At 50.6% G+C, this 22055-nt stretch overlaps 6 protein-coding genes across 6 annotated transcripts; 2 read left to right on the forward strand and 4 right to left on the reverse strand.

Moving 5' to 3' along the window:
- Positions 1–812: 812 nt before the first annotated feature.
- On the reverse strand, positions 813–1742 carry LRP88_05676 (class I SAM-dependent methyltransferase; the record flags this gene model as incomplete). Its single annotated transcript, XM_083242226.1, has 3 exons — positions 813–1046; positions 1094–1448; positions 1612–1742. 3 exons carry the CDS (start codon positions 1740–1742, stop codon positions 813–815), a joined length of 720 nt encoding a protein of 239 aa, XP_083101162.1.
- Positions 1743–4476: 2734 nt separating this feature from the next.
- On the forward strand, positions 4477–5706 carry LRP88_05677 (aspartic peptidase domain-containing protein; the record flags this gene model as incomplete). The annotated part of the gene is made up of 1 exon (XM_083242227.1): positions 4477–5706. The coding sequence occupies one exon, from the start codon at positions 4477–4479 to the stop codon at positions 5704–5706; it is 1230 nt and encodes a 409-aa protein (XP_083101163.1).
- A 442-nt stretch (positions 5707–6148) lies between these two features.
- Positions 6149–8170, reverse strand: LRP88_05678 (uncharacterized protein; the record flags this gene model as incomplete). The annotated part of the gene is made up of 3 exons (XM_083242228.1): positions 6149–7161; positions 7223–7481; positions 7529–8170. 3 exons carry the CDS (start codon positions 8168–8170, stop codon positions 6149–6151), a joined length of 1914 nt encoding a protein of 637 aa, XP_083101164.1.
- A 1063-nt stretch (positions 8171–9233) lies between these two features.
- LRP88_05679 (heterokaryon incompatibility protein-domain-containing protein) lies at positions 9234–13010 on the forward strand (the record flags this gene model as incomplete). The annotated part of the gene is made up of 1 exon (XM_083242229.1): positions 9234–13010. One exon carries the CDS (start codon positions 9234–9236, stop codon positions 13008–13010), a length of 3777 nt encoding a protein of 1258 aa, XP_083101165.1.
- A 225-nt stretch (positions 13011–13235) lies between these two features.
- LRP88_05680 (and other transporter-domain-containing protein) lies at positions 13236–15196 on the reverse strand (the record flags this gene model as incomplete). Its single annotated transcript, XM_083242230.1, has 5 exons — positions 13236–14017; positions 14067–14461; positions 14514–14567; positions 14616–14969; positions 15027–15196. The coding sequence occupies 5 exons, from the start codon at positions 15194–15196 to the stop codon at positions 13236–13238; spliced, it is 1755 nt and encodes a 584-aa protein (XP_083101166.1).
- Positions 15197–20214: 5018 nt separating this feature from the next.
- LRP88_05681 (MARVEL domain-containing protein) lies at positions 20215–21158 on the reverse strand (the record flags this gene model as incomplete). The annotated part of the gene is made up of 4 exons (XM_083242231.1): positions 20215–20308; positions 20374–20453; positions 20605–20761; positions 20908–21158. The coding sequence occupies 4 exons, from the start codon at positions 21156–21158 to the stop codon at positions 20215–20217; spliced, it is 582 nt and encodes a 193-aa protein (XP_083101167.1).
- Between the last annotated feature and the right edge of the window lie 897 nt (positions 21159–22055).

The following is a 22055-nucleotide window of genomic DNA, read 5'->3' on the forward strand; positions in this document are numbered from 1 at the left end:
CACCAGTGGTAAGCCCTTGTGACAGTCTGAAAACAATCGAGTGCAAGGTCAGAGTGCTTACTGAAACGCAGCATTTCACAACCTCATTTTTCATCACCACCACGGAGCAGATTATGGATCAACATCCTTGCCAATTACCCGAGGGCTGAGGAACTGGATGCGGGCCTGGGTTGCTCGAGACCTGGTTCTAGTCGAAGACCAGCCATCCCAGCCATCCCACCCTGAACCTTCCGAGGGCGGAGGTAAGATTGGGTTTTATCGTTATATGAGAGAATACTGGTGCCTGGCTGTTATCTTGCACAATCAGTTTGAGTACGCTCGCAGTCTTGGCGTTGATACCAGTCTCGGAGCGAGCAGCGGGCTTGTGAATTTTGATAACTCGGATATGGGCCATGTGCACGAGTTGATTATTCGATTTCAAGATATGGATATCAGAGGGGTGCTAGAACAATGACCTAACATGGAATTGATGAAATACCGTAGCCAGGGCCTAAGGGCACCTAGATGTACCGCTCAGTCTTAATTTCGTCAAGTAGACTTGGAAAACTTCATTCGCAGTTGCCAAGATCAGCTCCTATTCCACTTACAACCCGCACCGCTCTCAAAGCCTACCTGGCTGAGAGGATCATGGACCATAGGGCTGACGTGATGCCAAAGAAGAAGCACAGATGGGGGTATAGGTGGTAGAAACGGATACAAGCTGATATCATAGATGTAAGGGTAACCCTTGGGGAAAAAAATAAGTACTTCCTTATCACCCATTTCACTCCAAACTACCTACACTAGAGATAACCAAGAGAGCGTGGAATTCATCACTCGGGCTTCCTCCCATAAACTACGTAGATCGGCGCATAAAGATGAATCGACGGGTCCTTGAGCTCCTTCCTGACCTTGGCCACATACACCTGGACCTCTTCATCCTTCCAACCGAGGACAGTCCCGTAGATCCGAGGAGTGTATGACTCAACGGCTTGGATCTGCTGGATGATCTGATATCTTCCAATCTCCTTGAGCTTCGGATCCTTGGGCCAGGCACCAATAGGTATCTTCTACGTCAGCAACGCCTAGACAGGTAGGTCAAAGTGTAACATACCTTGAAAATATCCTGCTTTACATCCACAAACCCTGCCTTCTCCAGCTTGTCCTTCCAGCCAATGGCACCCTCGAGGGACTTTCCAAACTTGGCGGACCCGTCAATCAGAGTCTTGAGCCAGCTTTGGGCGTTCTCGGCCTTTTCTGCGGTGCCGTCGTCAGAGAGCCAGCGCGGGTACGCGGCCTGGAACTCAATGTAACCACCTGGTTTTAGGTGTTGAAATGCACGCCGGAACAGTGCATCTTCGTCGCCAATACAGCCCTCCAGTTCGCGGGAGTGGATAAAGTCAAAGGGCTTAGAATAGAGCCACTCTGCTTCGAAGTCATCCACCTCGAAGGCGCAGTTTGGGGGAGTCCTGGATTCTTTGAGTCAGTAACTACAAACATATAAAAACAACGATGGCCGACCATTTTGGCTGGATGGGACTGAGATCCGTTCCAATTACCTCTGCGGAGGGATATTCGCTAGTATTTATATTAGAAAGACCGCGATATCAACCATGGCGGGAGGAAACAAACTCGGCAAAGTCCATCGCCCAGATTCCAGTGCCGGTGCCGAGATCGAGGACACGCTGGGGGTTATCGGAGATAGGTGCCCTGAAAAGCTCACCGCCAAGCAAAAGTCGAGAGATATGATGTGCTAGATCCATGCGGTCTTGTTCTGTGTCGTCGTTTGGCTAGTCTTCTTTAGCGCGTCTTCTTTTGTTTCCCCTCCCTGCTTATGAGTCTCTGGATACATACCAGGAGATAGGTGCCCGCACGGAATGCATGGTAGCGACGTCCATTCTAGGAGGATATCATAAGCCACTGTTAATGCATTGGTATTCATGCTGATGCTCACTTCATATCTATATCAACAGAGTGGGTGCTGGTCAGACGAGCTTCAGATTAACGACTGAACGGAGCACGTACTTGTAGTTAATGATGCTTGAGGCTAGCGAGGTCTGATAGCTGGCCGAATTCTCTCTATCGTCATAATCAATGACCGTTCCTTGAGGTTACAGCAAAAGACTTACGAGACAGCATAGGCCGAATCATTATCTTGAGGAGCATCCTATGAGGACATGGTGAGCCAATAGGCGAACCGAGAACGTGCTACCACTCACATCCGCCTCTAAAGGATTCTCCGCCAGAGTGTCCTGGAGCGGGGGCGGGGGCGTCGCAGATTCCTGTCTCTCTTCGGTGGACATTTTCGGGACGAACTCTCGGGGCAAGTTGGCGATGGAGTGACAGTGGGATCGTGATGGATTTAACAGTGGTAGAAGTCTGTGGGACGCTTCACCACCAATAGCCAATTATATCACGATGGCAAGTACATTGTATACCTCCATATCTCGCAGCTTTGATAGGTATCTGTTAGCAAACTGGACAAGCTTAACGTTGAAATGCAGGGTTCCCCTCCCGCTTTTCTCTTCCAGGCTTGTGCCGTATTGATCCTGGTTCAATGGCATGACAGACGGGGCAACTATGCCTAATCTAGCCGAGCCTGTTGACGGGCCGCTGTTAGAGCAATTAGAGATAAGAGTTTGACCCGGCCCCACGATCCGTGGCGTATCTTCAGGGCTCATCGGGTGTTGGGCCGGTTCCCCTTGGACCTCGCGTAACCAACAAACAGCGCATGTATTGCGCCATTTATGTGTACATCGATTAAGAATCCTGTTATACGTCGGTAGGTAACCACGTAGGCTCTCGCCATTCATCCGAGTAGAGGCCTACAATCCATCCAGAGGCTAGACAATTGGCTCGTCAGGTTCAGCAAGACTGAGACCACTCACTGGTGGTCAAGAATCCATGCACTACCCTGTACATCAGCCTAATCTACAGGATCCATTCACACACTTATCCAGGTTCTAGTTTGCAGACTGGGCTTCCTTAAAAGCATTGCAAATCTAGATTAACTAATCTACTTGGAAGGCGACTGTTGAAAATGCTCGGTGTTTATTAACCAAAAAACACTCAATCTACCTCGCTTTTAGTCCTTCATCAATACAGCCCCCGACATCACTTTCAAAAAAACACTACCATGAATGTTACTTTTTCGCTTCCGAGCACTGAAATGAAATGTTGCCTGAAGACCTATGATTCTGTCGACAAGGGGATGTTGAGCATACTTATCTTCGACATCGGCTATGGATTCTCTCTTGTAAATTGATCGCTCTTCATCACAACAAGCACTCAAGGCACTTAAACAGAAATCATGGTGTTCGCAGAGTGCATGATTGGGCGTTCAAATGGCTTGAGCGTCTTGATACCGTCAAGACGTAACCATACACCAAGGCGGTGGCTGGGTAAACTTGATCCTCTGCGAAACTTCGCTGGCAATTGGAGTGGCGCCATAGCCAGATGCATCATTCCATTCCAAGTCAGTCCCCAAGACGCCGCCCCTTCCGCAATGGTAGGTATAGGCGTAGCAAAGGAAATAAAAATTGTGCCCACCAAGCGCCATCTGCGCCATTATTATCCATAACCAAGGCCACCTCTGAATAACCCTAATCAAGACGAAACGGACAGTGCCAAATGGAGATTGTTCAATTCCAAGAGGAGCAAACAAGTGATGAAAAGGGAAGAGTTGGGGGTATTGACAAAAGGGAACTATCATCTCAGTTTCGCTGAGACAGCCTCCGTTTCGACTAATTTGCGGCCCGCCCTCGAAGGCTAGGCTCTCTTTGCGGAGCTGGCCGCCACGGGATCATGGAAGAGTTGCGTCTGTGGGATCGGCCGAGCACTGACCGACCCTGCAAGTATTGCGCAGTTTCCCAAGATTGAAACACCTGCATACTGCGGGGGTATTGGTTAATTACTAAATCGTCAAATGCTACTGCCTGGACAAAGGTTAGAGGCCCGGATGATTAGGAGACGCCGTTGATAGGCCAGCCAGAGGGTTGGGCCTGCTCTGCATCTAGCAACAAAGAGAGGATGAAGATGTCAGCGTGGCAAAGTGATTCATGTTGCGCGTCCACAACACCACTGAGTGCATCATCGACTCCAAAATCCCAAGTGATAACTCGAGAGTAGCTGTCATGATGGAGCGCCCCAAGGCAAGCTTTCAATGCCAAAGTTCATGCGCGTAGGCGTCGAGGGCATGATAGACCAAGCCCAAGCGACGACAGAGCTTACTGACTGGACTTGGGGGTTACCCATGGCTGAATATACGCCGAGAATAGGCCATCAAGTCGAACCATAGCTCAAACCAACCATAGCATCAGCCTGACTTGAAGACTTGGATATATCAATTGCTTCCCCCCTGCCAGTACTAGATCCCAGAGCAAGAGTGCCAGTCGCTCTACAGTCCATTGCTGAAAGAGAAGTAAAATCACGTATCTTTAGCTGGATCTATTCCCCGTTCTTGCTAACCACCCCTAGGTCACCACTATACCTCTCATCATGGCGCCCTTGTTCGGGACTTTCCTCTCGGCATGTCTGGCCTTCGGGGCTGTTGTCACTGGCTGTCCCGTTCGCCCAGCTCAGGATCAACAGTTCTCCGTGGAGCAGATCAGGAACCCCAGTTACGTTGCCAACTGTCCCAAGGCCCTGGCCAGGGCATACATCAAATACGGAGCCTCTCTGCCTAAAGGTCTCGCTGAGGTCCTGCGCAACACCAAATCCACTAAGGCCAAGCGAGCCAGTGGCACTGGAACTGTTGTCACCACGCCCGAGGACGGTGACGTTGAGTGGTTGACCCCCATCCAGATTGGCACTCCAGGCCAAGTGCTCAACCTGGACTTGGACACGGGCTCTGGAGATCTCTGGGTCTTCACCAATACCACCCAAGGAGCCAGTCAACGTACCAGCTACAACCCTGGTAAGAGCAGCACTTCCAGGAAGCTCAACGGCTATACATTTAGCATCCAATATGGGGACGGCAGTACGTCTTCTGGGGATGTCTATCTCGACAAGGTCTCTGCTGGCCGCTTGAGCGTCAACAACCAGGCTGTCGAGACTGCCAGTAGGGTCTCTGGCAGCTTCGACTCGGAGCCAAATCTCGACGGCCTCATGGGTCTGGGCTTCAGCTCTCTCAACACGGTCAGGCCTAGACCGCAAAAGACATTTTTCGACAACGCTATGCCACAGCTTCGCTCCCCTGTCTTCACCGCAAATCTTAGGCGTCAAAGGCCTGGAACCTACAACTTTGGTTACATCGACAACACCACCTACACCGGAAACATTGGATACGTGCCTGTGGATTCTTCTCGCGGTTGGTGGCAGTTCACATCCAGCGGATACGCTGTTGGCACCGACAAGATTGGCCGCACGTCGATCAATGGCATTGCTGATACTGGCACCACACTTCTCCTTCTTCCCAACACTGTCAACCGAGCGTACTATGCCAAGGTCAGCGGGTCAAGATTCGATTCGAATATGAACGCCTACACCTTCGGATGCAGTACCAACCTGCCAACCTTCAGCTTCGCTGTTGGCGGTGTGACAATCACCATTCCCGGCACATACCTCAACTTTGGCGCCGCCACGGGTGATGGCAAGACTTGTTACGGCAGTCTTCAGCCTAGCGACGGCATCGGCGTCAATATCTTTGGTGATATCGCCCTCAAGGCTGCCTTTGTGGTTTTTGATGGAGGCCAGAAGCGAATTGGATGGGCCAGAAAGCCCCTGTAAGCTCTTCATTCTCGCAGGTTGACATCCTGAGTCTCCAACGGCTCAGGATTGAGATCAGTCAACACATTGAAATCTTGGGGATCTGGCTACTGGCGATGCGATCTTGTTGGTAGGCGTCCACTTGTGTGTTAGCATAATGGGTTTGGTCACCAGGTGAACTTGACCACTGGCTAGCCCAAGTTCCAACAAATAATGCTAGCGCCATTCTTCATCTTGTTTTCGTTGAGGTATGACTCTGGCTCCGGGCTATGCAGTTGTCGAGGGTGCTTTTGACCACCCTGACCGTATTCTGGGCCTCTTCCTCAGCTCTGTAGAGTGCACTTTAAATGACCTCCATGACACGCCAAGACCACCAGCCAAAAGGCCCTATTGCTACTCCTTTTGGTTTCTTGAAAGGTGATTATGATTTGATATACCAAACGTTGCTCGTCTCAAACATGTCTTATGCCTGATCCGGAGTATGCTTCACATCAACCCAGTCAGTTCCATTCTGACTGCTCTCCTTCTTCTCCATCTCCTCCCTCCTCGACAGCTCTTCCATCAACCGCTTCGGCACGTTTTCAATCTTCAAAGGCTTGGACAGGCCAATCTTGGCCATTCCGTTCCAGAATTTCGCATAAGCCCAATAGTACAAGCTCCAGCTACCCAAGTAAATCATTGGTAGAACGGCGATCGACATGTCACCAAACAGGTTCTTCCTTCTCGAGATGGTCTCCCAGCACTCCCCGGTCAGCACGTTTGCTGCTCCGTCCCACTTCCACGGCCCTACGAGCCTGAACTTGGGATTGAGAGAGGCACCGGCAGCCCATACCCAGGGAAGCCTCCAGCCTCGGGGAGCGCTAAAGGATAGACGGAGGATGTCGGTAAAGCTGGGAGCGATGGACAAATCTTTCGCCAACTGGTACGCGTAAGCGTCATGCTCAACGCCGTATCCAATGCGGGCCGAGGGGGACACGATGAGCCGGTAGTGGTATTCATCATCTACCTGTAGGTCTGGAAGCTGGCCGACAAGATTCTGGATGAAAAGCATCGACTGAAGTTCAGCCAGAGGAGGAATTGCACCGAAGTTGGGGCGGATGAAGCCAATGAATCCAACCGTGGGATCGTCCCTTTTCCAGACAGCGCGAACATCGGCATCCGTAGAGCTGGGGTAGGGTTTATCACTGCCCGAATCTGAGTTGAGGAATGGGAATGTCGGCACGTAGCCGGTGGCGTAGATGACTATATCAGGCTTAACAGTAGTCTCCTGGATACGCTCCGACTCTGGTCTATTTGGAAGAACTGGGAAATGCGCGACACCGTCTTCTGAGATGTGTGAGGGGAAAGGAGCCACATCGATCGTCCGCGAAGGACGAGGGAGGTCTCGGGCCATGAAGAAGCGACGGATTCGTGTTGCGAGTGGCCATTTCTCAGGTATCCAGGGGTAGTAGATGTATGGTGATACGCGAGTCCAGGCTTTGTTTAGAAATACTGTCGAAATCAGCATATTGAACTAAAGCAGCAGTGGTACACTCACGCCTTGAGATGTGGAAGCGTTCTCCCCAAACCTGCCCGACATGCATGTCGATTCCGTACTTGGAGCCACTACCAAGCCAAGTGCCGAGAGGCAAGGCGAGTGTGTGATAGTAGTTCCAGACGATCATGCTGTCTCGAACAATTGGGTGTACATACATGGTGTCAAAGAGGGTGATCTGGGCGACATCAACAGGAAGGGTGTCCAGCTCGGGTGGTGCATAACCAAACAACCAAGGGAGGAACTGCTGATGAGGGTTACGCTGTGCAGTGTCAGGACCTGTACATTTGAGGTATAAAAGCAACGCACCTTAGGGGCCCCGACCCATCCGCTGCGATGGCAGAGTATAACTCGCTTGGTATCTGCGGTGATAGAGACATAAGACAAATCTGCGCCTGTCTCACCACTTCCCAGAACCATGACGGTCTTGTCTTTACCAAGCTGGGCCCGGGTCTTGAAATCCGAAGAGTGCATGACAGTAGGGACGTTCTCGATGCCAGGGATCGTAGGAACGTTTGGTTTTGAGTGGACGCCAGAGCAGATGGCGATGGCATCGCAGGGCCACTCCTCGATTTCTCCATTTGGTTTTTGGTACACAACAACATGTCCCTGATCTTGTCTTCTGATGTTGATAACCTTGGTGTTCAAGTTGATCCAGTCCCAAAGTCCAAAGTGGGTTGCGTATTCTTCCAGGTACTCGACATATCTCTCTGCGGACAAAAAGTCTGCATCGTCTTGTCTTGGTCTAAAGTCTGAGAATGAAGTCAAGTACTTGGAAGACACTAGCTCGGCATCCTCGTAAACGTGGGAGTGAAAAACTCCACCGACCTTGGAGCTCGCCTCGAATAGACGTGGTTCGAAAGGTTTGCATTTTAGGTGCTCGTGGGCGCTGAGTAGGGTCTTGAGCTGGACTAGACCGGACGGCCCACCGCCAATGACAGCCACACGCATTTTTGCGAGGTAAATCGAGTCGATCAATGGTGAGTTGGGCGGCAAGAGTGGAACAAAAGATGGAAAGGAAGAAGTAGAAAAACACGCAATCAGTTGGGAGGGGACGAACAACGGCCCCAGTAGCCTAGAGACGAGGCCGAGGGTAATGGTGGAGTCGAGACCTTTCCATATTGAAAGTGACGGCCGCTTGAGATGCAAGCTAGGCTGGTAAACAAGCCATCAGGCCATCCGGAAGCCCAAATGCTGCCCCGATGCAACCTCTTGGGGCCTCTCCATGCCGGTCCACCTGAGCACGTATAAACTGGCCTATCAAGTTTGGGTCGCTTGTCGGGGTATGCAGAATATCCGCGAGCTACTCCATTTTTGGACTCAGCTCCTCGAGCTAGGCCGCGCAAGGAGGGTGGGCGAAATCTTGGTGTGAAGCTTGATGGTGATGCCGGGTGGGATTGCATTAGCCCAAGGCAATTGAGCATGTTTTAACAGTCAATCAGAGAATGCCAAATATGGCCATGAAGACAGCTTATTTTCCCCAGCTGGCCTTCAAGTCCAATTGTGTAATTGACCTACTCGAGAGGTTTCCACCTTGCTTCAAGAATGAAGGGAATGGTGGCTCATGAGACACAGCCTCCAAACGATATCTAGAGCATACACCCACGTCAAGATCAAAGTGAGAAATATTCACTGCTAATATTTTCTGCACACTTGCCAAGGATTAGTAACTCTACATAAAAGACAATTTTCTACTCATCTCATCTTGCCAGCTGTTCACTACAAGGTCCAAAGAGGTGCCTGATGCTTACAGTAAGCTTGCTCGGCGGATCTAGAAAACGAATAAAAGACGTCGAATTAAAACCCGGTGAACGTTTTTCTGCAACCCTCTCTATATAAATCCAATCCTTCTTATTAACACCATTTTCTTCACTCATCATTAGCGCTTACAAGGCCAGGGTTTGGATTAGATAAGCCTCTAGGCAACTGTCCGTGACAATAGCTCCATCTCTGGCTCCATCTCGCGTTTCATCACTCTCAACATTCCAAACTTCATTTCCACAGCCACTCCCAGATGCAGCTCACGCAACCTGAACACGACCACTCGTCTGAAGCCGAGGACACGGTGGTGGCCGCGGGAGAATGGCTCGTGAGCCTGTGCGGCAGAGATGACAGCTTTGACACCACCCGGGCCCTGACACAGCTTGAACAGGCAAAATTCGATGAATTTTTCACTCTGCATGGACATTCACCCGTTTTCAAGCCTTATCACGTTGAAGCGGTACGAAAATGTATGAGAAAAAGGTGGAAGCCCGACTATCAACTCACGCGTTCGCTTCTGGACAAGGACGACACCGGTCTTCTCTTCGCGGAAGAGATTGATATCCTGCAGGTCGCCATCCGGGTAGCTCGAATAGAGCCTGGCTGGCTTGGCCGCTCTCCCAAAGAGTCCTGTCCTGAGCTCATTGAAATGGTGAAACTGCTGATCAGCCATGGCGCGTCACCCAGCTGCCTGGATGATGATGGGAACTCGGCGTTGTCCTATGCCTGCATTCTGGGGTATCCTGAGCTGTTTCACTTCCTTATTTCTGCTGGAGCACTGCTATCGACCACGCACCCAAGAAGACTCCCTGAGCAGCTCGGGAAACCAGACGATTCGCTGAACCAACAAGACAACACGGCCAATCTCCTTCAGGTCACCCTCGACGCCCTTATCTCTCCCCAAAATATTGTCGACATGACTTGGGTTGGCTATCCGCCTGGAGTTAACTATGATCGGCCGCTGTGGGAACTTGACCTTGACAGAACTTGGGGCGGAATCGTTCTTCATCTTTTGAAAGCCGGGCTTTCGTATGCCAAGGACGATCCCGGGCTCATCATGCTTCTACACATTGCCTGCTATGAGGGTGAACTGGGATATGTCGAGCAGCTTCTGGGCTTTGGCATTGTCACTAATGTCGCAGGCCCCAGGATGGTGGATGGTGGACAAGGGCAAGGCAGCTCATTCGGGACCGCTCTACATGCTGCAGCCGCTAATATCCAGCTCTCTTCCACCAAGATATTGATGGAACACGGTGAAAGCCCACGTACGCGTGCGCCGTGCATATCCAAGTTCGACAGGACGGCCGAAGACATGACCCCAGCCGAGATCGCCCTATCGTTGTCACGATATGATGACCATAATGTGGAGGCACTCTTCACATTCTTGGAGGGCCTTATGAATAATGAGCAAGGGCTTGATGATCCGGATCATCAAAAAATCCTGCTGTTTTGTGCCAGACGAAACTACATCGACTTTGTGGCGAGTCTCCTTCAGCGTGGGGTTCAGCCACAGAAAGTACCCGCCAATGTCGGGAGTGCCGAAATGGCACAGCTCTTAATCTCTCATGGTGCTTCTATCGACGCTGCAGCAGTCCAGAAGAAGGCTCTGAGTAAGGGGAAGTTGTCGTTGTTGCGATGGTGCGTCGACGAGTATGGCCCGCAACTTGTTTCAGATCCAGAGACCTGGGGCAACATGGGATATCGCATGCTCAACTGTGGCCTTATGTACTTGGATAACATCAAATACATGGCCTCGGAGTATCCTGGTTCTCATATAGATGCAGTACTTACTGCCAATCTGTCGCTTGGAGACAAGGATCCGAAACCCACCCCAACAAGCTGGCTGCATATGGCCGCCCTCCAAGACAACGTTTGGGCTTTGGAGATGCTACTCAAGGCTGGTGCTGATCCGACATGCCCAGGCCTTACAGTTGATGTATCGACAGCAATACGCCAGAGCAGGCAGTATAAGTACCGGAATATTCCCGACAGACTCAAGGTGATTCAGATGCTGGAAAGCTACAACTGCAAGGATGGAGATTGGTCATTGCCCTCCTACACGGAACTCAAAGTCCTCCTGGCTGACACTATCGCGAGCCAAAGGCTTGCCTGGGAAGAACGAGTGGAGGATCTGGCCGAGTCTCAACAGGCACTCCCTTTTGCACCGACACGGCAGAACCAAGCATCAGTGTCAACGTCTTCTGCGGCGGCCCCCTCGTCGGAATTCGCATATCGTCCATTGCACAACAAGAGTGCCATTCGACTCTTGGAGTTGTTTCCCTCAGACAATCGGACAGAACCTCTAGTGGGTCGTCTTGTCGAGAGCGATCTCACTCTCCAGCCTGATTACGAGGCAGTGTCCTACGTCTGGGGAGACACCAGCGTCAACGAATGCATTGTGCTGGATGAACAAGCCGTCTCTATCACGGCTAATCTCCACTCAGCACTTGTACATATTCGTGACGCAAGCGATGTCAGAACACTCTGGGTCGATGCCCTTTGCATTGATCAGTCAACCCATGCTGAACGCAACCAGCAAGTGACGATCATGGGAGATATCTACAAATCTGCCCGCCAAGTCTTGGTTTGGCTGGGTGAGGCTGCCGATGGTTCCCATCCGGTGTTCGAATATCTCCAAGACGAGGCGAACAACACGTTCCCCAACTTCCGAAAACCGCCAGCACGATACCTTCAAGCGTGGAAGGCCTTAGTTAGGCGCCCCTGGTTCTTCCGCACTTGGGTTATTCAAGAAGTGGCTCTTAGTCGCAAAGCCATCATCATGTGTGGAGAGAACTCGGCGCCCTGGATGGACTTGGGATCGGGCCATCGTGCTGATATCTCTGGCGGAGCTTTAGGGCTGTCCAGGGTTTCAAGCGCCCCAGGCTTCAAGGCAGATCATCCCTTTCAAGGATTTGATGCTGATAGCCACGTCTGGAGACTCCGTATGCTGAAACCTGGGAGCCACCCTGCGGAGGTGATTCAGTACAGCCGTGCATGTCAGTCGAGCGAAGTAAGGGATAGAGTGTACGGCCTCCTGGGCCTGTTTGATCCTGGCTTCATGGTTGTGAATTATGACTTGCCAGTCGAGGACGTATTCCGCCAATTTACCGAAGCCGCGATTCAACGGACGGGCGACCTTGGCATCTTGAAGTGGTTCGGTCATGGACCTCGCTCCAAGTCCTTACCGTCCTGGGTTCCTGACTTCACCGACACTGTAACGGTAGGGACTCTTCCACAACGCCACTGGTACCCTTCTTACCGAGAAGGAGGCAAAGGCGACTATGACTATCGCACAGCAGAAGGGACACGGTCTAGTGTTAGCCCCCGTGACTTGACAGACAAGGTCCTCCCGGGACTAGCCTTCCGTCCTGGTGGAGTGCTCGCTGTCAAGGGAAAGATTATTGACACGATCCGCGCCATCGGCCCTGAGCTCTCAGCCGGCGCAACGTTTGCACCTGGAACAGAATCTTTTGCTCGCATCATGAAGGAATGGGAATACCTTGCCGCAACTCTCACCACTGGATGGAACACCTCACTTGCGTCATCTGTGTCAACAGCTTTCGCAGCCACGATTTCAGCTGCTCAACCGCCAGAGCTGCGGAGCGTTGATGTTGGGTTCGTCCAGTGGTACCGTCACAACGGGTCAGGCGTCCTCGAGGCTGCAGATCCAACCAAGTTCCTACGAGAGCACGAATTCTATCTCTGGTGGCTAGGTGCCGGAAAGGAGGAAGGTGAAGAAGATTATCACTTGGGTTATGAGTTCAATGAGTTTGCCGACAAGATGGAGCTTGCCTGTTACGGTCGACGCTTCTTTACCACTGAAAAGGGAAATATGGGATTGGCTGGTCCCCGAGCCCGTGTGGGCGATCATATCGTCTATCTTCCGGGAGGAGATCAGGCTTTTGTGTTGCGCCGACGGGATGATGGGACTGGATGGACCATGGCACATGACTGTTACTTGTATGGGTTGGATCCTTACGCGTTGTTTGAGGACGAGGAGCACCTTGTGGAGGAGTTTTTGATTCACTAACCGGTCACTATTACCATGATGTTTTGACAGTGTTATTTTTTCTTCTTATTCTAACTCATGCCCTCTGTTAAAACTCCCATGATGGTCAAAGACAATATGTTATTCGTAACCGCTAATGGCTTTCGATATGCACTTCTTGTGTTCTTACAGTTTCAATCTCGCCCGCGCCATTCCTTCACACCTATACAGTAATGTTCCTCAAAGAAAGACCTCAGATGTACCATCTTACATACCCTCCTTGTGACTTGCTCCTGGGAGCTCTTCCTTCTGGGCCGCCCGGCTAGCATGGCCGTTCTCGTTCGTAAAGCCCGAGTTCCTCTGCAGCGTCTCATCCTCACTCACAACCGCCGCTGCCTCAAGGTCGGTACCGGCCTGCTTGCGGATTCTGGACATTTCCTCGGGAGGAGGTGGCTGCCACTTGGAACTCTTCATAGGGCTGACGTGCTCAAGGTACATAGTGTCGATCTCCTCGAGTGTGCGGCCCTGGCCTTCAATGACAAAGAAGTAGACCAGCAAGCCTCCAAGAATGTTGCAACCTGCAAAGACATAACCGTAACGGAAATCGATATCCTTTGTAATGAATGGGGTGAAGAAGGCTAGAAGGAAATTCCAAAGCCAGTTACTGGCAGTCGACAAAGCCATTCCCTTTGCACGGTAGCGTGAAGGGAAGATTTCAGCCATGATGGTCCAAATCATGGGTCCCCAAGTGGTTGCGAACCCGAGGATAAAGAGGCAGGCCATAACAATCATGGCAATTCCTGCACTTTGTGTATTCTGGGGCGTCGTTCGATCCAAGGCAAAGTGACCAACCGAGGCAAAGATGAGGAACGAGATGAACATCCAGATGCTGCCAGCAATCAGAGACTTGCGGCGACCGAAGTGCTCCACGAGGTATAAACCGATGAAGGTGACAACAAAGTTGATGGTGTTGAGAATGATCTGAGTCTTGTAGCTGCTGATGCTGACAGATTGAAAGATGGTGGTGCCGTAGTAGAAAAAGTAGTTGGCTGAAGTGCAGGTTAGTATTGATCAGATGCCATGAGAGAAATGACTTACCTCCAGTGAGTTGTTGGAACATTTGAAGCGATACACCGATGAAAATGCGGTAGGCCATTCGTGGCGCCTTGAACATGGCAATAAACTCAGAGACGGGGTTGGTCTTTTCCTTGATTGCCTTCTCAGCCTGTAACTTGGACTCAATCTCCTCCATTTGAGTGTGAATGGCCCAATGATTCGGTGTGGCGCCGTAGATCCTGCAGAGGGTCTCACGAGCACGGTCGACATGGCCACGTCTGTAATCGAATCGAGGAGTCTCGGGGAAGAGTAAGATTCCCAGGCCAAGTGTCAGAGTAAAGACCCAGCCGATGCCAATGACGATTCTCCACGAAGCAGAGCTGTTTCTTTGATGGGTGACCGTGCCGTAATTAAAGCAGGCAGCCAAGAAAATGCCACTATTCAAGTGTTAGCAAAGTTACCGCCACGTTCTCACGATGGGCTCTTTACAATGTGATGAACAATTGGTACGTGCAAACCATGGCACCACGGATCCAAGGAGGACTTTCTTTGTGTTAGCAATAAGCGTTAGAATTCTCAAGGGATACTCACGCGCTTTCAGCCTGGAACATGGGAACCAGCAGTGAGAGAGCACCCACACCAAGTCCAGCGACAAATCTTCCCATCATGATTTGAACCCAATCACGATTTGAAGAAATCTGAATAATGAAGCCGACGCTGATAATGAGGCTCCAGAAAGAGATACTATACTTGCGACCAATACGATCCGCAATCGGGGCAGCGATCAATGCGCCAATGAGCGTTCCAATTGAAAGAAGGGCAACGATGAGGCCGGAACGAACGGTACTAAAGACGTGCTCGCCCTTGCTATTCGTCTGGCCGAAGCGATCAAGGAAATCAGGCATCTCAAGGAAGCCAGAGATTTGGCCAGTATCATAACCAAACCTGGGAAGCAGGTAAGTATAACGTCCAGTTCTCGGCTCAAAGAGGACTATTACTCACAAGAGTCCACCCATGGAAACAAACAAGGCCAGCAGCAGAGACCTCCCGGTGATGCGAGGCAAAGGCGAGTAGTCGAGCCCGACTAACGAGCGACGGGCACCCGCCTTTTTGCCCTCTTCAGAAGTTGCATCTTGGCTTTCAAAGTGAACAGTGAGGAAAGACGGTGCCATGGTAGGCAATCGTCTGTGTGTAACAATGTGTATAGTTCAGATGAGGATATGTAGCAGTTGATTGTGTGTGAATATCGTTTTGATCCAAAATTCCAAGTTCGTGATGATCTCCCGTAGGTGACCTTAAGTATCTCTTTCAGCCGCTCCGTACCACTGTTCACTCAAACCGGCCATGATGTCAAGCTTGAACTTCTATCCAATCACTGCAAGTTGTTGACGGCTTCGTAGCGTAGTATTCGAGCATTTGGCTCCAGACTTGGGAATCGGTCCGTCCTTAGAGTCAGGTGGCCATGCGTGGAGTTGGGTCATCATCCGCCGACAGAGTTAGCCTTACCTGGGGCTGATACTCCAGCCTTTAGGTGAAAGAATCGGCCAGTTTTGGGGCAGATGACGTTTGGGGCGCCACCCCAGCTACGAGTGGCCGGACCATTCGGAGTCGCTGATACTCACGAAGAGTTTTGGTGGAGGTTCCGAGAGATCCGGTTCAAACGGGGCCATCGGTTGACAGAATAACCCAGACGACCATTAAACCCGGCTTTGTAATTTGAAGAGAATGATCTCGAAATCAATTAGACATTTTCTTCCAGACGAAGAGGATCAATTGAGCTCAATAATGGTGCAATGCCGTTGACAAAGCCCGCACACGTTGCCCGTACATGTGTCTTGCTACACCATGCAACGACAATTCTATGTATCGTGGACCGGCTTGCCTCAACGTTTGGCCCCATCGCCGATCCCCGCGACAAGGGCAACGGTGGAAACGATTCTTTGTCATGACGCCGGTGCTGCAGATGTATGACGCCGGCGTTAGGAGAAAGCTAGAGCCCGTAAAGTACTGTACCACCCGGCTGGTATTGGCCGGCTTGACATGCAAACAAAGCAGTCAGATAGACATCAGAACACAATCTATGGAGCTAAATAGAAATGAAAGAGCCAAATCTTTGCGCAGTAGTAATGAAAACGGGTCGTCTTCGTTGAACGGGTTCCTCGGGACCTTTTCATCGGCCCTTTATGTCAAATACGGTACCAGCTGACGAGTACCCAGCAGCGAGGTGACCCGGATTTCCGGTTTTTAGTCTACCGAACCCACTCGACGGAGCGTTGGACTTCCCCGGATTTGGACGACGTCATATGAACTCTATCCAGCGGACAACACTGAGAGCTCACCGCTAGCGCCCACCAAGACACATTTCACGCCACAACGATCTGGGGACACGTGGTTCATGACCGAGTTTCGGCCGACAAATGTATCCATCTCTTATTCGGGTACGGTACTGCACACGAGCACTGCTGCTACGAACGAGACAGCTAATCGTAGTTTGACCTTACCTAGACACATCATGCCTGGTTGATTCAAATCAACATGTGACCATCCGTTTCAGGCCACCGTTAGTGCTCTAATACAATACTTTGGCGGTACTGAGCTGCATACTTTACGTAGTTGGCAAGATAAGAGTACCGTACTGGACGAACGAGTGGCCAATGACGCCGCTCAGTGGTGTTGTGAAAACCCCAGATTTGGGCGCTTCTTACACCATGATTGAAAACATAACTAGAGGCAGATCAACGAAATAACTTGCAGAAAGAGTTTTCTTTCATTCATACCCCGAATCGGTCGAGATAACTAGTTCAAGAGGGTCGATAGCGGATAGCATAACGCCCGGATGTGGTACGCTGATGTATATATATCTCAACCATTTATCCAACAATCTGATTCTTGACTACCTAAAGAGAAAAAAACATAATTGCCGCACCTACCATATATAATCATGGTCATCCCCTGCCAAGCCTCTAGCCGCTTCAGCTTTAAGGCCCTTCTGACTCTTCAATCTCTCTAATTCTAATTCCAGCTCCAATCGCCGCACCTCGTTACCCTCGTCCTCACCAAGATCGTCATCAAGGCCATCCCCTCAACTCTGTGTCGAACCCGCATGATATGGATTCGTTCCACGACGCACTGGTAGGCGTTTCCCCAACCGACCGCTCTCCTGCGCCAAGGGCTTGGCAAAAGACCCTGGATCGTCGTCTTGGCGAAGATACTCCCGCCCAGCAAGAACGCTACATGCATCTTCTTCTTCCTGCAAGCCGTGAATATCGCGGACGTAGTCTTCGAAATGGGCAGACGCTTGTGAGACACGGTTAAAATGCGCAGCCTTGAGGAATGGCCGTTCGAGCTATGATGTGTTGAGAATGTGTTCTTTGTTATGGTTGAAGCCCGGCCATCGATGGGGTAACTGAGCCAGAAGACTCTGAGAATTATACCATCTGGGACCCTGTTCTACACGGCTCTAGCTCTGGCTAGTTCTAGCTTCGGTAGGGTAAGAGACCTACACTGTCCTTGGCTATCTCTAGGAGGCAAGGGTGTCGATCCTGCAGGCCGGTCCTTTACGAGTCCCTTACAATCAAGTTCGACAATGCCCTCCTTGGCCTTTTACATAGGAACCGATCATATCCCGTGGCCACTAGGAATTTGATATACTTGCAGAGAAGTAAAGTCTTCGTGTATCAGCTGGCTCCACAGAGATTGCCAGCTTTCTATACGATTTCTTTCAGGCTTTGACTATCCCCTGGACGAGTTTCCCGTATTAAATAATATAGATGGTATGTTTACCCGTCTCCTTGTTATAACCCCAACAAGGGAGCTCTGCCTCATTGGACTGAGACTGCGTGTATTCAAGCGCGTCATTTGCACTCGTGTGAAATATTCCAATACGACGAAAGCGGCCCATGTTAATATCAACAAGCTCGAAAAGTAAAAACTGCGGAGGAGTTGAAGGCGACTCTCGATATGGAATTGCAAAAGAGTCTCCGAAATCGGTCTGATACTCTCGCCAAGGCATGTAGTAAAAGGCTCGTTCGTGGAAGGCTGGTACATCAGACATACTGACTGCGAAATCGAGCCGGACTGATGCAAAATGCGGGCTGTATGAGTCCCACCCATGGGAGAGATCCATATATCTGCCGTCGTAGCCGTATATTAAAGGCCATACGACTAGGGTTTTCGCGCCAATATCAACAAGCTTAGCACTCTTTAGCTCTCTCTCAACTTTGACTTCAACAAGGTTCGCAGACACTGGGCCGAATATATCCCAGACTATTGAGTCGTCTCGCCCGCTCGGCCCGCTATCGCGATACCTAATACAAGTCGCAGTTACCAAGGGGTATGGCCCAAGGGCACTACCTCCTGTAACCGGGTAGTTTGCGGATGCCCAGGAGAAGCTTGGAGCCGTATATTCCATGGCAGGAACCAAGGAAGGTATACCTGGTGTGCTTGATGTATCCCAGACGATGCGGCCCTTCAAAACACCCCGGTCCTCGGCCCTGCGTCAGCATAACTCCTCGGAGTCGCAGTACCAGGTCATTTGACTGGCAAGGTTGAAAAGCCATACTCCTGCCACGTAGGTGTCATCTGAAAGGTGTGATTTCGGATAACGACATATTCCAGAAATAGCCACAAGCTTGTCCGTTGCAAATGTCAGGCTGCAGGAGGAGTAGGCGTCTCTGATCCGAGTCCAGGCGTTGTAGTAATAGACCTTCTGCTGTCCAAGAGCGTTCTCCCAATGCACAATACCCCGGCTTTCTAAGTTGTCTCTTCCTTCGAGCCGTAAGTCCTTGAAATGGATAGGTGACCTGACGCGACCGAAAATTGGCATCCCCCGACAATAGCGCTCGCAGGCTGCCCCTTAGCTACTTCTCTGTCCCATGTCTGCATGTCGTGCACGAGATAGCTATAGGTCACTTCATCGACCTCCTTGTCAGTTTTGAGGCGTAAAAAGATATCTGGCTGGCTGAATTGGCTCATGTCACGATCAAAGAACAGACCATCCGTATTGCTTCCTCAGTCGGCCGAGATATTACCGCAACAAGGGGGTCAGCAAGTGATGGCGCATTAGCGACCTCTCCTTTTTATGGTGCACAACACCAATTCCGAGGCAGGCTTTGAATCTGGCAGGGTTGGTCATTCTGCCACTGTGACAGCCTGATTCTCGGTGTTGTCGATCATCGCTCGTTTCCATCATTTCCCGCATGCAAAACAACGTTCGCACGTAAAACAACGTTCGCATGCTCGCTTTAAATTCCCCTTCGCCGCCACTGCTGCAGAACTTCCTCAAATCGGAGAAGACGGAGACGCCACCCTCTGCACATTTCTAGAAATTAGAATGAAAAGTCACTTCACGGTAGTGCAGCTGACACGCCCATGAATTCGGTGAGGGGTTGCTGACCAAAATCTGGGGGCTGAGTGGACTGTATCGAGTACTGCTTATCTGTCTAGGTAGGTAGGCTGAGGAGATGAGACCACCTCCAATACGCGGGTTGCAGATGGATAGCGAAAGAGATGTTGAACCAAGGTTAATATATTACGCTTTGACGACCAAGTAAAGAAAACACCGAATCAACCAAATTAATGCATCGTCTTTTGGGCAACGCTTGCCATGTTTGGTTTGATGAGGAGGGCGGAGTATACCAGTTCCCTGGAGGCTAAAGTTCCTTCATCTTAATCTAGGTATCATATTAGAACAAACTCGTGGTCGCCAAACCGATTTGTGTCTTGCCTGTCAACCGAGGTTCTGCGTACCGTAGTCGCAAACCTTTTGGTTAGACCCTACGTATAATTTAGTCTGCAGAGGATAAATCAACTTTGCAATATGGCAATAGATGGCAACGATGCTTCTAGTAGACTTAACAAAGTGTAACTGGATATTCACAACAGTTTTCATTCCAGGATGTGTAGAGAGAACTAGCTCCTTTGGGGCCAAGTCAGCAAGTCACCGATAACCCTCGATACTAGGTCAAGCATCCAAATTACCAAAGGAAGCAAATAGCCACCAAGCTTCTTGATAAATCTTCTTTATCCGTTACAGTCAGTCCAATCTGGTACCCTGGTGATCATAGCCAGTTCTTCCCAACTTCTGTCACACAAACAAGCAGCCAACAGGCCCTACGGACTAACACATCCTTCAGCAAATTCCAATTATAGCATGTGTGCCCAAGGAATTTCCCATCGGACCTTCTCTCTGCTAGACCTGAGACACCTGCGCGACAGGCGGTGGAACTGCAGCCACATCTGGCTCGTTGACCGGTCTTCCGTAGTCGTTTTCCTGGGAATCGCGGCTTGAGTGCAAGGCGAGTTAGTTCAAGCTCACAAAGACAAATCACCAAGTACATCTCCAACTTACCCCAAATGTTTCTTGGCCTGGTGTTTGAACTCGGTGGCTGTCTCTTTGACATGGATGTACTTGTGGAAGACGTAGATTCCCTAATGGTAATTGCGTCAGCGGCCATCCGGTGTTGAAGGTGACAACTAAACAATGGAAACGGCGAGTGTGGGGGGGTCTAGGGCTTTAGTGGGGGGTGATAATGTCTCTTTCCAGAGAGAGCAAATTGAGTATGTAAAAAATAAAACTTACCAAAATCCCGCTGAGCAGGTAGGCAAACCAAGCAATGAAAGAGAATGCCAGAACTGTCCTCCAGTGTGCACATCCCGCTCTGCCGACGTTGACGGCTCCAGGACGGCCAACACGCCAGTACCTACCCCAGTAGTAGCCCCAGTAGGTATTATACCACCTAGAGGAGCATGTGTGAGTCGTTGATTTCTATTCGTAGCACACCCAGTCAGTAAACCCTGTCCTCTCGGTAGAGTAAGCCGATCAGTACAGGAGAGGGGCCATACGGTCTGAAGCAGGCAATACGCCACGAGCCACATAACGAACAGCACAAAGTCACATGGGAAGCTCATAAACAAGTTTCTGAAAGGTGGGCATAGGAGGAATGAATAGATGATGGATATGCCAGCAACCACCATTGCGTAGACGAGGCGGCCATCCTCATGCACCTGCTGGATAGTGAGAAGATAGCTGAATCGCGCAAGGATGCCGATGACAATGGCAGCGCAAGAAATTTGTCCCAGTCGTAGAATTATGGACGCGACTTTGTGGGCTGATCCGGATTTTTCATATGACATTTTGGAGGCGGGTCGCGTTAAGCGCGAAGAAAGATGAGGTCAAGATGGTGTTTTGTCTCGAAACCGATTGTCTGGAAGAGGATGCCGGGATTACCCTGTCTCGCCCAGGAACACTCGGGAGTTTATATGTCTTGCAGGTGGGTGGACTGCACGTTCAATCTCCCCATGGTCTGAACTTGGCAACCGACTCGTAGCCTTAAACTTCAAGCCCAGTGCAGAGCTGAAAGGCTGGTATGCAACCATCAAGAACGCACAACCAACAATAATCGACGTTTGAGCGGAGTCTCATGAAAAAGGTTAAACAGATGCCGGTTATGGATGGCCTCCAGCTGGTCTCCAGAGGTCGAGGCTTTCACTCCATCACACCACAATTGCTGGCTGAACGGGCCGCCATGGTGATGCCAAGTCGTCCACATCCGATCCGATACTTTGGATTACTGTAGAGTTTCGTATCGGGATGAGACCATACCGTGCTCGCGTACTCACTTTTCATTCGGTTCCTAAGAGTAAGCTTTGTGGATGTCTTGTGAGGGGTTAAGAGCTCACACATAATGAAATATCCGGGGTCGCAGTGCTCAGGAACATGACAGATGGACCCTGTCTATCGTGTCAGAATTGTCAAGGGAGAACTGAATGGGTGGTTGGAGACAGCTTGACAGCAAAAGGGGTGCCGTGGCCTCGACTCTATGTGGGTGGTCGTAAACGTGTCGTGGGCCTTCCTTGGCCAAGAAAAGCATCGGGCATTTAAACGCTCGGGTCTAAAATAATGGCTGACCTATCAATAGAAGGTGGTCTGATGGCTGGAAGCTGGGATTCAGGAATTCGACCCCTGATCATCCCCCTCCTCCAGTCCCGTTGATGCGAGCGTCACCACATCACCCGACTGGAACTTGCCGC

The sequence above is a fragment of the Fusarium phalaenopsidis genome (assembly GCF_050370095.1).
Source record: "Fusarium phalaenopsidis strain FUZ10S chromosome Unknown contig_32296, whole genome shotgun sequence".
NCBI lineage: Eukaryota > Fungi > Ascomycota > Sordariomycetes > Hypocreales > Nectriaceae > Fusarium > Fusarium phalaenopsidis.